This window comes from Parasteatoda tepidariorum, chromosome 7 (genome assembly GCF_982258835.1).
Source record: "Parasteatoda tepidariorum strain Cologne lab strain chromosome 7, Ptep-v5.0, whole genome shotgun sequence".
In the NCBI taxonomy this organism is placed as follows: domain Eukaryota; kingdom Metazoa; phylum Arthropoda; class Arachnida; order Araneae; family Theridiidae; genus Parasteatoda; species Parasteatoda tepidariorum.
The window spans coordinates 79,361,957-79,379,367 of NC_141761.1; the positions used below are offsets into that span (position 1 = coordinate 79,361,957).

A 17,411-nucleotide genomic window follows, 5' to 3' on the forward strand; every position below is an offset into this window, starting at 1 on the left:
CTTGTGCAAAAAAAAATTTCGGCGGAAATTAGCGGGAAAAATGGAAAAATCTGAGAAAAAGCGGAAATCCGCGAATCCGCGGAAGAATCTCATCCCTGTAATTAAGATAATGAAAACAAAGCTTTAAACAATATAGAACATAAATTTTCAATAAGTGTATTTTTAAAATCAGCATTCAAAAATAAAAAGCTATTGATTTAATAATTAAAAGCAAGATGGCATTTTTGGAGTCTTTATTTCAAATGATATTTATCATCAAGAACAGAAATTGGTTAGAGACCTAAATCTCAATCTGAGTAAATTATACAGACATTCTCTATTTGTTATCGATAACGATTTCTTTCATTATGAGTTCTCTCATCTCGATTATGACTCGTTGAACCTTCTCTATCACGATTTCTTTCATTCCAGTTTCGATTTGAAGAGTCTCCCCTTTCTCTTCTATTTCGATCACCATCTTCAGAGCGATCGCGGTAGGAATGAGATCGATGGTGTTCTCTGTCATGTCGTGAACGTCCATGATCTTGTGAAGAAGATGAATAGTCCCTAAATGAGAAAAAATTAAATAACTTCCACAATTGTAAGAAATATTAATGTCAGAACAAAAAACAAAACAAAAAGTTTGCTTTCAAATAACAGGATGGCCAATAGCTAGAGGCAGAATTGCGGTGACACGGCGACATCGTCGCAGAACGTTACAGAGTTTTTGCAGAAAGATTATTCATTTGGGAAGGGAAGAATTTTGGTTTTTCTTTCTGCTTAATTTTTCGAAAAATGTTTTTTTTAATTCTTTTTTTCAGCAGATTTTTTTTAAATATGTCTTTCTTGCGCATCAGAGAGGAAATAAATAATCGTGATTTTTCTAATCTCATTTGGGATTTAAAAAAAAGTTCGTAATGACTGGCTTCAGCTAGAATTTCAAAAATAAAAAATTCAGAAATCGCGGAAGTTTAAAAAGATAGTTCACTCTAGAAATTATGTCCTTTCTTTCATTTTTCTTTTTAAGAACACCATGTTTTACACACACTTATTTGAGTATCTCTTTTTTAAAGAGTCCCATTCGCGTGATTTCGTCGTCGATCTTTATTTTGGATTTACTGCACGGATTTTACGATTTTTAATTAATGTACGAATTTCAATTTTCAATCGTTCAATTTATTTACGAATTTGAATTCGTGTAATGATTTACAAAATTCGAAAGAGGAAATTATTAGTGAATTTTTCCGCCTACAAAATGCGAGAAAGAGCATATAATATTAGAATTAAAAAAATATTACCTTTACACATAAAAATTTTTATACATTTTTATTCCATACTTTCTTCTGTAAACACAATGTTTCTGTTACTTCAAATTAGTAATTGTTATAATAAAAAGTATCTTAAAGAAAAATATATTAATGCTTGGGAAGTTTGGTCTCAGAAAGTCAGAAAAAATTCTGCCACAAGGAGTTAAAGATGGGCTAAAATCTGTGCATCTAATATTTTGTACTAAGTATTTAAAAATACCTAGCACATCGTGAAAATAATGAGTACATTTTGCATCAATTCATTTTTAAAGTGTAAAGTTATGAGAAATAACTCCTAACAATGAAAAATAACTTTTAAATCTTATTTAAACCTCTAAATGGTAGGCATTCTTAAAATTTGGACTCACTTGAAATTGTATCATTCAGGACTAACTCCATATCAATATCACTTATGAGCTAATGGATCATTTTAATAGCAATAACTTGGATGAAACAATTACTCCTAGTAATTGGGTGGATTTATTAATCCAAATTTTTTCGAACTAATGCAAGGAAGTTATTTTCAATTTGATATAGGTTCACTTCAACACAGATTTTAATAATGATTACATTTTTACATGATTACATTTTCATGCTATATTGAAAAAAAAAAAGTTCATTAATTTGTTTTCAGCTTACAAAATTATGAAAGAATTTCCACAAATATTTATATTTATTAAAGTATTATAATTATTTTTAAATGTTTGTTTTTACCATGATTTTCATGTGAGCTTTTTTTCTAAGTATTTTGACAAAAATTAAAAGAATTGTTTTCCTTAATTGTAATGTTTTTTTTTTTTAAAAATTATTTTTCCAATTTAAATGATTTTTAAATGGAATTTAGAGGAATAATTAATTTTAATTCGATTCCCAATACGGTTTTGCATGAGCTGAATCAGTTAATTAAATAATTAAAAAATAAATAATCTTGAAATTTTTGTTTGGTAATACTTAGTTCATTTTTCAGTTGTTATTAATCTTGTAATGTTATTAATGTTTGAACTAATGATAGTTATATCCATGGATTTATTATATTTTTATAACTTCATTGAATAACTCTAATGAACACATGTTAATTATTTGACAAAATATTTTTCAACTTTTGTTTCAGTTCAAATCAACTTTTGTTTCATTTTCATCATTTAGTTTTGTTTCATTAAGTCTTACAATTCTAGGAATTAAATTTCTAGGTAAACTTAAAAATTAAATATAAACTTTAAGATCTAATAAAAGCAATAGAAATTAAACTTAAAAATTTTCTCCTCAAAGTTTTTATTTAAGAGTTAAATTAAGATTAATATGTATCTGATACTTATATTAATTTGTAACTAATACCAAAAAAACAAAACAAAAAAATGGTGCTTACCCATCTCTACCACCAAAACTCAAGAAATGAAAAATTCCTTGACTTCTCTATACTGATTTAATGGAATTTTCCAGATTTTTGTAGCTGTTAGAATTATTTTTAAGAATTTTCTTTTCAGATATGCCTTATTACTGTTCAGAAATTATATTACAAAAATTTAGAAAATATACTGAAAATAATTTATTTTAAGAAAAATATATTGGACTTTTAGGAACATCACAAATTTAACTGGATTAATTTTTTCTGACTTTTTAGGGATTTTAATTTAATTCCTGACATTTCCAAGCAAACAATTTCCTGACATTTTCTTGTTCTGTGGCTATTTTAAAATAATCTTTTTCATGAAAATAAATTATTTTAACCTTGGCTATATTCTGCATAAATTTCAATTTATAATTTCATCCACTAGCATGAAGAAAATTGCAAGTAAAAATAATTCAGATGCTAATTACAGAAAAACACAGTATCAATATTGCTATAACCTTTTTTGGTTTGGTTTTCCAATCATTTTTTCCCAATCCTTTCCATGTGAATTTTCGAATTCTGATATTTTTAATAATGATGCACGAATTTCGAATTAGAGTAACCTTTTTTTAAAGAGCTTGAATCACGATTCCATATTGTGCAACATCCATGTCCTTTTTCGACTGATTTATTATCATTTATTTCCCAATTAATAGGCTGTTTCCGGATAATTTTTAAAATTTAATTACAATATTATTAAGACACACAAATTTCAAATGAGAGGAATTATTTTTCGACTAGATTGGTTTGAGACCATTCTGCTGTACCATCATTTTCTAATAATTTTTTACAGTTATTTATAATTTAATTTATTTATTTATTATTTCTATTTATTTATAATTTCAGCCTACTATATTTTAAATAAGATATTGCGACACCCGAATTTTGAATGTGAGTAATCACTTTTTGATGCACTTGATTTGCAACTATTCTATCATTAATTCACAATATTTTCTATTCAGTTATCATAATTTTGTTTTTTTTCCAGCTTTTAGTACATAGCATTCCAATATTTTAAATTCAAAGTTATTTAGATACTAGAATTTCTAATTTGATTAATAATTTTTTTATGCTTTTAAATCACGATGATTCCATTTTAAATGTGCCCATTTTTTACCTACAGTTAGCTATTACTTTTTTAAATTCCCTAATTTAATACGATGTTATTGGAAGACCGTAATCGAATATGAGTAGTAACTTTTTGGCGCACTTTAATTGTTTGCATCTATGCCATCATAATATAGGTCATTTTCCAACCATTTCTAACTAAATTATGTGTTTTTTTCTTCAAGATTCCTGAAATAAAAATTTCTAAATTTTGTATTTTGTCTATTACTTTAGATTTATTGTATAATTTTTATACAATGAAACATATATAGATATCTTGTAGCATTAAAATAGTAAAAAATATTGTTATTTGAACTTTTATATTCATATAAGGACTAGTATTAACCATTTAGTAGTCATTTTATTGGTTTATGTCACACACTAATGATTATGTTGCATTTTCTACACAGAATTAATTTCCAGGAAGCTTTAAAAATGCTTGTACGTATTCTGTTTTTTTTTACTAGAATTTTTAAGCACCAGCAATATTTGCTACTAATTTGTAAAAACCAAGTCACTGTCAGCACATGATCCTATTCAACAAGAAGAAAGCTTTCTTTTAAGAGAAAATATTTATGGATAACTTACTTTTCTTTAAATTTAATTTGCAAATTAATTGCACAGGATTGACTTTTAAAAGGATAGTACAAGCTAATTTTCAATTTTTAAAAAAAAAGAATTTTAATGAATTTTGCTAAAAGATCAGGTTTTGGTGAATTAGACATTAAGTATTAATGCATAGAAATCTAATTCATGATATACACAGTTAAATGCTATAGCTTTAAGTGCCTGTCTATTCTTTATAGAAAGCTAAGATAGAAACAAAATAATATAAAACAAAACATATATTAAATGCTAAAAGGAATATTAATGCTTGAAAATGGTCAGTACCTCCCTGGCAGATCGCGGCGACATTGTCGCAGAACTTCATAGAGTTCTTGCGAAAAGATTTTGCTTTTACAGATAATTTTACTTTTATTTTTTACAGAAATTTACACGTAATATTTGAATCATGCACTTAGATAATCACTTTTTGACATGCTCAATTTACCCAATAGTATCGCAAATTGATGCAATGTTTTGATTGTATTTTCAGCAGTTATTGATATTGATTTTTACATGGTTTTAAACATCCTGATATATTTTAAACAACATGGAAAATTCAAACCGTGCCTTTGAGTATTTATTTTTTAAGGCAATAATTCTATCGAATTTTTGGAAGTTATTGCTATTGATTTCTCCATAGTTTTTAAATCCAATATTTTTTGCCTCAAATGTGTGTCTCGAAACGAAACACACATTTGAGGAGTCCAATTTACGTTATTTCATCATCGATCTATTACCAATCTATCATCGATCAATTACCACTACGGATTTCATGATATTTAATTAATTTTTTTTAATGATGATGATTATTTACAAAATGCGAAGAAAATAATATGTGCCTTTTACCCCCAACAAAATGCGAGAATATCACCCATAATATTAGAATAAAAAATTGTTACATGTTCAATTAAGAAATTTATAATTTTTTTTTGTAAACACAGCGTATTTGTTATTTTTCGTTAGTAACATATATGTTTATTAGCATTACGAGTATCATGTAGAAAGATATTAGAGCTAGAGAGTTTAATTGCAGATAGCTCAAAATAATTCTGCCACAAGGGCCAGTACCAACTTGATTTTTATTTTTGTAGACCAAATAAATCACCCAACACATAATATCCATTAAAAAAATAAATTTATAATTTTTGTAACTAGGTATGTCACATTTTGTCAACTAATAAAATGCATAAATTAGTGGACACAAAGTAAATAAAGGAGAGATTTCTGTATCATAATCTGTGGCAGAATAATAGCCAAATTTTGGCAACTTTCAGGCATCGGCCGGCGAGAAATAAAATAAATCACAGAAAGGAACCAACTCAAACGGTATAACTCTTAGCCAACATTGGGCAACCACCTACATGTTTTTTTTTTTTTTTTTTAAATTTGCAAGTTAAAAACCTATTTGGCACCTTGGCGATTGTAATTGGCACAACAGATGATGATGTGGAATTATCTCCTAAATAAATAACAGCACAATATTCCGTCAAAGTTCTTTATTGCAAAAAGGGAGATCAAGGTAGTTTGACAGGCTGCTCAAACTAATTTTTTCAAAGCTCAAATTTAATCTTTTTTTTCTCTCCCAGGCAACGCAACTCTACAATTTTTCAAATACTTGTAATTTAAGAAATTGAAGTTTGTGTAACCCTGTCTAATGATTTTCTCTGCGTAAACTTGCTCCAATTTTAATGTTATCAATATAATTAAGATTGTAAGCTAATAAATTAAAATATACTTTACCATTTTTTATGAAAGATTCTTCCAGGTACTCTCCATGGATGAACAACAGGGGGTAAAGGTAATTTCCTCGATTGAACTTCTACATACTTACTATCATTTGCAGTAAATCTGTCTTTAAATAATTCCTCTAATGTCTCTTCATTAGGCAAGGTTTCAACACTAGTTTCCATAAGAATTAAAAAAGAAAATATATATTTTAGAGACTTTTGGGATTATTTATAAATCAATTATAATAAAACTAAACGATCTTAATAATTAAAAAGTACAGTATGAGAATAGAATTCAAGCCGGAAGAAATAAACATTAAATTATTTAGTTGTTTACATAATCAGTCAAAACTTTGAACGAGTTTTTTTATAACTCGTTTGTTATATGTTAGTTTAAAATTATTTTACCGACTAGATTTAATTCGAGTTTAAAAGGTTGAACTTTACAAACAATCTTTTTTTTTAAAAGTTGAAATCCTATAATCTGTTGAAATTTAAAAGTTTCGGTTTACCAATATTACAAAATTAGGTAGTTGAAAGCTTTTTAAACGCATCTTTTAAGCTCACCGAAAGTAAACCGCCGGAAACGTAACGCAGCAGATAAATAAATATCCTTTACTTTTTGTTTACATGTTAAGTTTTATTTCTAAACAGTTTTACAGTAGTCTGTGTGTATTTTAGTTCTTTTCTATAGATTAATACTTATTTTTTTTAAGTAAGAGAATTTTTTAAATGCAATAGTTTTTTGTTATTTAATCCGTACATTCTAAGAATTTTTTGATGAATATTGTACAAGTTTGATTTTTCTCTATAAAAATAGAAATAGGTACATTTAAAAAGGCATAAGACAGACATGACTTTTGTGCGTAGTTCATTAATTAAAGATATAAATAAACATAAACTCGTTTAAAATTTTATAGCTTATATTAAAATAATTGTTATAAAGCTAACAATTTGCAAGAAGAATATTGTGTGTTTTCTATTAGAACAAGCTTACAAGCTGCTTATATTGTAAAATTAATAGAACATTGTGTGAAAACTGTTTGAATTTTAAAACTGTGTCTGAAATAAAATTTTAAAACTAACTATCCCAATATCCAAAATTTAGCCTAAAAGCAAATGGAAATTTAAAAAACAAAGAAAAATTCATAGAGCCATTATTTATTATGGGAATGTTATTTTAAACTGTATTTATTTTTTATGATAAAAAAAACTTACAAATATTTAGTTTAATTAAGTGCTTTTTTTCTCTTCCAGTTCCAATATGAGTGGTACTTTAAATGTTCAAAATCAGTTCTTTTTAGCTCATCAAAAGTATCAAGAATAATTATGAATAAAAGGGCTCAAGATTCACATAATTTTGATCTGTAAGTTTTTTTTGTAGTGATTAAATGTTTGTCATATTTTTTCTATTAAGAATGCTACTTTATTCTTTCATGTCTATATTGATTTAGATTTATATCAATAATGCTTTCTCTAAATTTTTGTGGAATAATAATGCAATGCAAAAATATGTATTTGTTATTTATAGGTATTATTATAGTTTAAATAAGTAAACTGATGATATTTATAATGTAGGGCAGGGCATTTTAAGCCTTTCTCTAAATATGGTACACAATACAAAATTGATTTCTAAAATGACCAAAAATTTTAAGAAACTAGCGTAAAATAAAGTAGTTTTTAGAATGAAATAAAATATTCTTAATTTCCTATTTATTAAATTATAACAATATATACATAGGATGCATTTATTTAGAAAAAAGCACCTAACTGGTGCTGACTGGTAGGCAATTTTTTAATGATAATTTATTATATTTAGTTCTTTTGTTGCCACTACTAATTTTGCCAAATATTGTTATTCTACTCCATATTATGCTACTTAACGGAAAAGTATGTTATAGGTCATAGGTTTCTAACCGTTTTTGGTTCTCACTCTGCTTCTCTAACGTAGAATCATTACTACCACCAAAAAAATTATGTAGTTGGTTTCAAAATGTGCTAAATTCTCGTCTTTTAAGAAAATTGTAGATTTAAAATAAAATTGTCAAAACTAGTGCAGATTATATGATGATTATTTGAATTCAAAAATTTTGAACCTTGTTAGTATCATATCAAAAAGAAATCAAAATTTTACAAACCATGTGAAAGACCACAGCAATATTAGTTGAAAATGGGATCAACAAAACCATGTGGATTTACAATAAAATCATCACGAATTGTGTGCATTAAGCTGATTCTTCACATTTGTTATTCAAAATTAACCATATAAAACAATATAGCATTAAAAAATCGAAATTTAAAAAATTATGTGAGAATCTGTACCAATAACTGACAAAAATGCTATTGACAATACTATGTGTATTTATAGTTAAATCGTCAGTTATTAAGTACTTTAAAAGGAAAAAAAAAAGGTTTCTTTAAATGTGTGATTGGATATTTGCTGGGCAAAATATTATTAAAACATACACATTTTAAAAATCATGTAGAAATCCATAATAATAACTGCTAAAAATGCTATTGACTAAATCCATGTTTGATTCATGTTGGAATTGTTTCGAATCGAAAATGCGACAATCGTAGTACATTATAATTTTATACTGAAACGTCGAGATATTTAAAATAATATGAGTTAAATGGAAGCAATAACGGCAGTTGACGAAACCACAGGGACTTATGGTAAAATCATGCCAAAAAGGGAGTCTTCAAATGTCTGTTTTGAATTTCGTATATAAGTATAATACAAAATTGTAAAAGCAACAAAATTGTAAGGAAACCTTCTGGAAATCTGCTGGAAGCTTTCGGTGGAATCGTTACTGATCGAGTGTGTGTTTCAAAATTTATGGTACATTATAATGTTCTATTTTAACATTAAGATTTTTAAAACTATATAGAGATTTGGCACATTTTGTGAAAAAAAAAATTACTTTCCACATAAAACAAATGGAAAAAATGTAGAATTCATGAAAAAATGAATCATTGTAGCCAGAGAAAATAGGGAATTTAATTAATCTAGAAAAATTGAGGAATTTTAATTAAAATAGCTCAAGAATTTGGGAAAATTATTTAATTTGAGTTTTAGTCCTATAAGTCCAAATTTCTATTCCTCCATGACATTGGTCTTCTATTTTTTTTAATGTTTATTTTCAACTCTAATGGCAGCAAAAATATTTTGTTTAAAGGAAGGCATAATTGAAAAATTAATAATAAAAATTATTTGTGATCACCCCCTTAATAAAATTTGGTGTAGCTCATTATATACCTTGCAACAAAAGACTTGCATATCAATTCATTAGAATTTGATTATTCTTTTGTTTCATATAGTAGCCATACGTGGTGTTATAAGTATTATGTACCAACACATTTCAGTAACAGGTATTTCAAAATAGTCAAAAAGTCATCTTTTCTCTAATTCATTTCATAATCATAAGAGACCTTAAATATCCTAACCTTCAAGAGTTTGAAACCTTTTCCTGCTCCTAACAAAGTTATTATTTTTGTTAGCAGCATCATTATTTTTAAATGGGTGTAAAGGTAATGTATAAATCAAATTTTTAATTTTAATATTTTTTAGTTTTTTGCAAATTAAATTATCATGCTAAATTTCATTATTAAAAACAAAGAAGAATTTTTACCTGTTTTCTTAAAATTGGAAGATGTAAACAAAGTTTAATTTAAATAAATGCAAGCAAAATTAGAAATATGAATTGATCATTTTATGATTCATTGTAAATTTTGAAATATTTTTTAAGCAATGAACGAACACTTGATGTCTTACAGTGAGATACATTACGGTCACTTACATTTCAGTCTTGAGCGCATAGAGTTGCAGATTCATTAAGCAGATCTGTGAAATTGTGCTTATTGTAAGATAGCATGGAATTATTGTACGATAGCATGGTTTGGATATTGTATAATTATAATTGCTTTTAATTGCCTAGTTCTAGAAATGTGCAGATTTGTTTGGTTAGCACATTTTGCCTGTTGAATTCACAAGAAGAACAATAAAAAAAATTTTTTTCCAAAATAAATGTTCTTTTTTTTTTAAGAATTTTCTCATTTTAGCTATCAATAAGAGTCAATATCTTATAATTTTATTTTATTTCTTTATCCCAAATTTTAGCCACTCATTCCTTGATTTTTCTGACAACTGTGATGAAAATGATATTTTAAATTGGAGCTCATATCCGGAAAAGTATGTTATTTATGCATTTTTATATTGATGTTCTTTTAATTTCCTATTATTGCAATATTTTAGGTTCTAAGTTATGTTGTTTGTACTAGAAATTAGCTCACTCTGTTCTCTGACTTCAAAACTTTGTAATCCTTGACCTATAGGATTTTTTTCAAACCCAGCTTTTCTGAGATTTAATGCATCAGCTAAAGGTCAAAATTCTAAAAAGATATTAGATAAAAGTTTTTGAACATTTTCTGGCATATGTACTTAGTTCATTGAATCCTGTGAATTTCAGGAACATTGAATAATGGATTTATGCTGTTTGAAATTTTTATTTCGACGAAATTTTTGAGGAGTTTTATAAGTCTTTCTCTTAATAATACTATTTTCATAAGATTTTTATAATTTCTCTTTTCCTACCTCACAAAGCTGGTCATTTCAGCCATTCTTCTTCTAGCAGCCTAGTACAAAATAGCCTTAATGTGAAAGTTAATGATCAAAGAATTAGTACTGTTACTCAGGGAACTGTCAAGTGATTAGAGTTCATAGCCTCTCCCTTGTAACACAGAAGGTTGTTCAAAGCGTTAGAAATGCCTCTATGGTGAAGGTGATTTTGGAGATAGTCTTGTCCATTAATAATTGCTCAATTTGCAGAGGAAATCTGCAAATGGGAATAGGATCAAGAATGGGGTTGTACCACATTTTTGAAGTCGTCATATCCTTTGGGCTTGGTTGACGAAAGCTGTTACTCACTTAATGCTACACTGAGGGGTGCAGATACACTGGATGCGAGTAACACTATTGCTCTCTTTTGTAATATTCTACTAGCAAATTATTTATTCTTTCTTTACCAGCAATCTTACCTTTGGCTGATTTTATTGTAAATCCATATGGTGTTTTGGTCGTTTTTTTGGCAGTTATGTATTGATTTTTATCATTGGCAGTTATGTAGTTATGTATTGATTTTTATTGGCAGTTATGTATTGATCATTACTATTGATTTTTCTTTCTTTCTTTTTACTTTCTGCATCTGAAATTCGAATTACGCATTCAAGTATTCACTTTTCTCAATGATTCCATAATATTATCAATTGGCAGTTTATTCTATTCATGGGATTCAGAGCCGGATTATACCTTTCGTAGGCCCTAGGCACAGAGCCGAATTATACCTTTCGTAGGCCCTAGGCACAGAGCCGGATTATACCTTTCGTAGGCCCTAGGCATAGCCGTTTTTGGGCACTCCCCTCCTTCCCCCGCTCCTCCCCTCTTTTCAAAATATATGCTGAAATTTTATTGCATATTTTTCTTTTTACACTTTTATTTATATGGATTTTAATTTACGAATTTGTTTATCGAACTTTATCTGCAATACCGACAAGTGTAATGCATAAAGTAAGAGAAAAAAAGAAAGGTACTCCTAACTTTAAAGAGAAAAAAAATGGTAGAAATATAACATTTAAAAGAATAAGAAATTTACAGGTTTAGACAAGAAAAACAAGTTTAAAAAATACAAAATTCTCATATTTATTTTTTAAAAATAATTACAATTCCTGAATTAACTTATATAAACAAAACCAATGATTAAATAACGCAATATATTTCATACCTAATTAAACGGGGGGGGGGGGACAATAAAATAAAAGGAAAACTTATTAATCTAAATCAAAACACTTGAAAATTATCGAACCGAAATGATAGTTAAAAAAGGCACTAGCATAAATATTAAAACCCGGAACAAGGCAAGATCAACGGAATTTAAAAAAAAAAAACCTAATGATAAAATTTATGAATAAAAAGAATTTATTGAGTGCGAAATTTATCGTGAAAAGGAAAAAAAATCAAACGCAGTGGAATCAGAAAAACAAAACTGTTTTTCTGATTCCACTACGTTTGATTTTTTTTTTTAATTTTTTTCTCCCAAGTTTTTTGTAGGCCCCTGAATTTCGTAGGCCCTAGGCACGTGCCTAGTGTGCCTATAGGTTAATCCGGCCCTGATGGGATTTCATCCTAATGGTTTTGTCATTAATTAAAAATTTATTAGATACGAAACGTTTTTTCTTCCTTTCTTTAAATTTTATGAATTTTATTTTTGTGTATGAAAATTATAGTTGGGTATTTAATTAAATAATTGAACAGAAATAACCATCTTTGTTTGAAAAGAAATATAAAAAAACTTCACATTGAAAAAATAGTAGTTTCATTTGAGGGCAAAACAATTGAACCTTACAGTTTCTAGTTCAGCATCTGAAGTTCATAGTTCTTGTTCCAGAAATCACATGTCTGTATTTTAGATATATTAATTAATATTACTTATTTTTGAATCAGATTTTATTAAATGATTGAACAGAATTAAATAATTGAACAGAAATAACCTACTTTGTTTGAAAAGCAAAAAAAGCTTCACATTGAAAAAATAGTTTCATTTGAGGGCAAAACAATTGAACCATAAAATTTCTAGTTCTGCATCTAAAGTTTATAGTTCTTGTTCCAGAAATCACATGTTTGTATTTAAGATAGATTAATTAATATTATTTATTTTTGAATAATTAGATTTAATGCTACTGTGTTATTTTATTATTAAAAGGAACTGTTACTCTATCCCTAGCTGTGGCTTGGAGACCATTCAGTTTCAGATCAATAAATAAAAAAAGAAATGTCGCCAGTGCGTTGTGCTGATCATTTCCCCACCATTATGTTGTTGGTCATGAAATTGTGGAATTTTAACCTCCATGATCCACAATGGACCATTGCAAGAGTGTTTTACTTGTAGCTTTAAAACTTTTTTCAGCAAACTTGAACCAATGTCGTGTGTAAGCTAGAACTTGAGCTCATCATGTCTTATCTCTAGCGTGCACACACTGTGAATCCTAAAAAGAATTTTAATTATATAATTCTGTTTAAATCGCAACTTTGGTTTTAGTTACCTTTTTAAAGTTAACAAATGAGCTAAGAGAAGTAATTAAGGCGACCCAGGCCAATTGGCCCATACGGCAAGAAATTTGATGCCTCACCGAAGCACAGAAACCAAGCACAGCGCGGAGGGCCAAGAAGAGGAACTCGATTGGCACAGGGCCCTGAGTCACGCAAGATCTAGAGCAAGGGTTTCCAACTTACATGAGGCCGGGGGCCACAATTAAAAACAAATCAAATGGCGGGCCGCAACTTTATCAAAATTTTATATAGGACTCTTTTATGTTTGAAGGAACATTAAATATTACTGTCAGATTTTTACCAAGTTGTACAAAACAAAAGTATTGAATAACAAATTGAAATAAGAAATAGATTTTTAAAATTATTTAATTGTTATTAATAATATTTTTAAAAATATTAAATAAATAATAAAAATTCAGGCTACAATAACTTTAATGTGCACCTATGTATGAAACAATTAATGTGCAACAGATATCTAATTGTTTAGATATAAAACTTTAAAAAGGTTGTTACAAAAACTTACATAGTAGCACACAAAATGTTCAATGAGAAAATTGAAGTTTGTCTGCTGCAACCACCAGAGAATAGATATTTACATTTTAAATTTACAAATGTGTGCGTAATTATTTTCATTCAAAATGAGTGGTTTCAAAAAGTTAAATCAGAGAATTTCTTCGAGAAAATTTCTGATACACACATGCTAACTTATATTCACAAAATACAAAAAAAATGAAATAAGAGAGAGCAACATAGACGATTATTTCTGTACTTGAATAAATATTTTCTTGGATGCAAAACCTGAGAAATAATTTTTTTTGCACCGTTGGTATGTTAAATTTCACAGAAACGAAGAAATTAGGTTTTTATTAACGTGAAAAGTATTTTAAAACCATATAGATTTTTTACGAAAATTGTCCGCAAAAAAATGACAACTAATGTATTTTAGTTCGCGGGCCACAAAAAAAGGCTTCGCGGGCCGGGTGCAGCCCCCGGGCCGCCAGTTGGAAACCCCTGATCTAGAGTACCACATGTCGCAGGCGATTGTCAAAGGAGGAAAAACTGAGAGGGAGTCCAAACACACAGGATGGCGGCGTCAAACCAAACACTGACGGGCAGGGCCGACAGCAGTGGGCGTCCGCCATCAATGAGCTAAGCTAATTTAGTACCCTTATAAAAATTTTGTATTTTTTCAGGCTTGTTTGCAATGTTATATTGATTTTTTATTTATGTTTTAGTTGGTATATGGATAGATCTTGCATTTCTGAGAACTGCTTTCTCAACATTCTTATTCTTATTCCTAATTAGTTTTCAATATTTTAAAAAAGTTGTATTTACACTCTAGTTGCTAGCTTAAATAATTCTTCTCTAATTTTAATAACATTATTCACCAAATGAAAAGATTGAAATATGGTTGTACTAATTACTATATAAAATCTGATAGCCTATTCTAATTGTTTATCATCCTAATAATTAAGTAAATGTATAACATTAAATTTAAACTTTTTATAACTCAGTTTGATAAGTTTCATATTTAATTCAGTTTCTTTTCATAGATATGTATCTTTATATTAATTGTCAATTTTTCGCTGATTTACTAGTCTAGATTTCAGTAACTCTGAGACCTTAAATTTTGTATAGTTCTTTTTAGAAATTTAAAACAAATTTAAATGTCTTCAATAGATTTTGGAAGAAATAAAAATTATACAATAATTCTAGAGTGGTTAATGTGTAAATTAAATATGAATGACCTGACTTAACTTTCATCAATAAATACTTTTGGCAATGTAGAAAGGGAAGGACATTTTAGAAGAGAAAATTTTTAAAGATTCTAATAGTATACGCATCAAAACTGAAAGCAAATAATAAATGTTATTTTCAAATTTTTTATTTATTTTAATTAGGCAGTTATTTTGAAATTTTTTTTCCATGATTTTTAAAAAATTTTTTTGTGCTAAACACTATTGAAACGCGATATCTATTGCAGCCATACGTGTCATAGATGCTGACAGACTGTTTTCATTTAAATTCTTTTGAATTAAATGAATTATATAAGGTAATTAAATTGCATATAACTCATGAAACCTGTGTGTATTAAAAGTTTTGAATTTTATTTTTAATTGTTAGTTTTTCTGAATTTCAATTTATTTATTTAGAAATGAGATTCTGTTTTCTGAGGAAAAGACTGAAATTCTATGGTCAAGGGAGAAAAGACATTTCTTTTCTGAAAGCAACTTTTTTAATCAGGATCATGATAGTTTGTTTGATGGGAGCGACAGGTCTGCAAGTTCTGGTTCTTGGCACAATGATGTAAGTCATGAAAATATTGGGTTGTTCGGAAAGTAAATTTTTTTTTGGGGGGGAGGGGGAATGAAAGACAGTTTTCGTATAATGAATAAATATTTTATTAAATTATATATTGGCCATTCTGGTCCAACACCTTTTGCCATCTTTCTGGTAGTAGCATGATTCCACGCTCATAAAACTTTTGGTCTTTGCTGGCAAAAAACTGATCCAAGTGATTTTTGACCTCTTCATTTGAAGTAAAGGTTTTACAGTCCAAAAAATTTTGCAGTGACCAACACAAATAATAATCCGAATGAGCTAGATCTGGAGAATATGGTGGGTGTAGCAGTGGCATCTTGGTGGAACACTACACCTTTTCTGTTGATTAATTCTGGCCTTTTCTGTTGAAGTGCATCATTCAGTTTGTCCGACTGACGACAATTAATTGTTGTGTTATTCGGTAAAAACTGGAGAAAAAAAATTATTCCTTTAAAATCTCACCAAACAGACAGTATCCACCTCTTTTTAGATGTATATTGGCCTTCGAAATGCTTTGTGCCGGTTTATCTTTTTTGCTTCGCCATTTCTTGTGTTTGACATTGTTATAGATAACCCATTTTTTGTCCCCAGTAATGATGCGCTTCAAAAATGGATCATTTGCGTGATGTTTGAGAAGCAAATCACAGACGTCAACGCGATGACACAAATTTCTCTCCGTGAAAACATGGGGAACCCATATATCGAGCTTCGAGGTTAAACCCAGGCCTTTCAAGTGATCATAAACAGTTGAATTCAATAAATTTAACCTCTCACCGATCTCATGTGTTGTTATTCGCCTTGCATCAACTAATGTCTTTATCAGCTTCAACTGGCCTTCCAGAACGTGGTGCATCTTCGTCATCAAAATTGCCGGATCGAAATTTTTCAAACCAGTTCTGGCACTGGTGTACTGTCAATGCATCTTCTCCAGACACATCAGTTAATTTCTTTCTGGCATGAACAGCATTTTTACCTTTTCTACAGTAAAAAAGTAAAATATGACGAAAATGCTTCTTATTGCTCTCCATATTTAAAAGGGCTCCAACCAAAAGCTACTGCGTAGAATTAATTGAGCTTTTTCACACACAAGCCTTGCTATATCAGCTCTCAAAACATATAATGATAATGCGACTAAAGTGTGAAGTTTGGTTAAAAAAATATTACTAAATCCTCTGTCGGAAAAACGAAATTACTTTCCGAACAACCTGATATATAACTGTATATAAAGGAATAATTAAATAGTATCATTAAATTTGGTGCTTTTAAAATAAGTTTGTGTTGAAGTATGTGCAGTTAGAGAAAGAAAAAAATAATAATCTTGACACTGCCCACTTTTATGGTCATTGTGAAAAACCTATCTTGTTGGTAATTATGTTTTGTTTTATATTTATTTTTTTGTTTCTACTTTCACATAACAATTAAATGTCAAATGAAATACATAACAATGATGAGGAATATTTAAGTTTCATTGTAGGAATATTAGTTTCTAAAGTTTAAGAAATTTTTTTCCCCTAAATGATGAATTATGATTCAATCATTAGTTTGGCAATTATTCTTTCATATTTTGTTATAGTAGCTTAGTTTTTAGAAAATTTTCCCTGCTGTTCCTTCCTAAAATCTTTGCCACGATCTTATAATTTAGCAGTTATACTTTGAGAAGTTTTGATTTGATCCTGTTTTTGCCAACAAGGTTGTGATCTTTTTGAAACTTTTAAATTCCTGCTCTCAAGTAACAAGGTTAAACAAACCATGCTAATTCAAAATAAAAATGAAAAAAAATCAATGCTTTCAGTACTGTTGAAAATTATTATAAATGATGTAATTTAAAATTACTAGTAATTTAGTTATTCGTAATATTGAAACTTCAA

At 28.3% G+C, this 17,411-nt stretch overlaps 2 protein-coding genes across 4 annotated transcripts in view; one reads left to right on the plus strand and one right to left on the minus strand.

The window, feature by feature from the left end:
- Positions 1-216: 216 nt before the first annotated feature.
- On the minus strand, positions 217-6,579 carry LOC107446709 (uncharacterized). The gene is made up of 2 exons (XM_016061425.4): positions 6,130-6,579; positions 217-546 (listed from the first exon to the last, which is right to left on the minus strand). Exons 1-2 carry the CDS (start codon positions 6,297-6,299, stop codon positions 324-326), a joined length of 393 nt encoding a protein of 130 aa, XP_015916911.2. The 5' UTR covers positions 6,300-6,579; the 3' UTR covers positions 217-323.
- A 96-nt stretch (positions 6,580-6,675) lies between these two features.
- The window catches only part of LOC107446707 (uncharacterized), a 31,847-nt gene continuing 21,111 nt past the window's right edge, over positions 6,676-17,411 (plus strand). Inside the window, exons 1-4 of one of the 3 annotated variants that reach the window (XM_087168115.1) lie at positions 6,676-6,831; positions 7,374-7,483; positions 10,237-10,308; positions 15,375-15,528. In XM_087168115.1, the coding sequence (XP_087024241.1) occupies positions 7,446-7,483; positions 10,237-10,308; positions 15,375-15,528 (264 nt within the window). In that variant the 5' untranslated portion in view covers positions 6,676-6,831; positions 7,374-7,445. The remainder of the gene's footprint in view (positions 6,832-7,373; positions 7,484-10,236; positions 10,309-15,374; positions 15,529-17,411) is intronic. The other 2 variants (XM_087168117.1, XM_087168116.1) reach the window with 2 other exon arrangements.

What these genes read in the sequence shown, in the direction of transcription:
- LOC107446709 (XM_016061425.4), bottom strand. Translation starts at nt 6,299, where the DNA reads ATGGAAACTAGTGTTGAAACCTTGCCTAATGAAGAGACATTAGAGGAA. An exon ending in AGAATCTTTCATAAAAAATG is followed by an intron (nt 547 to 6,129) that starts GTAAAGTATATT and finishes TTTCTCATTTAG; the next exon opens with GGACTATTCATCTTCTTCAC.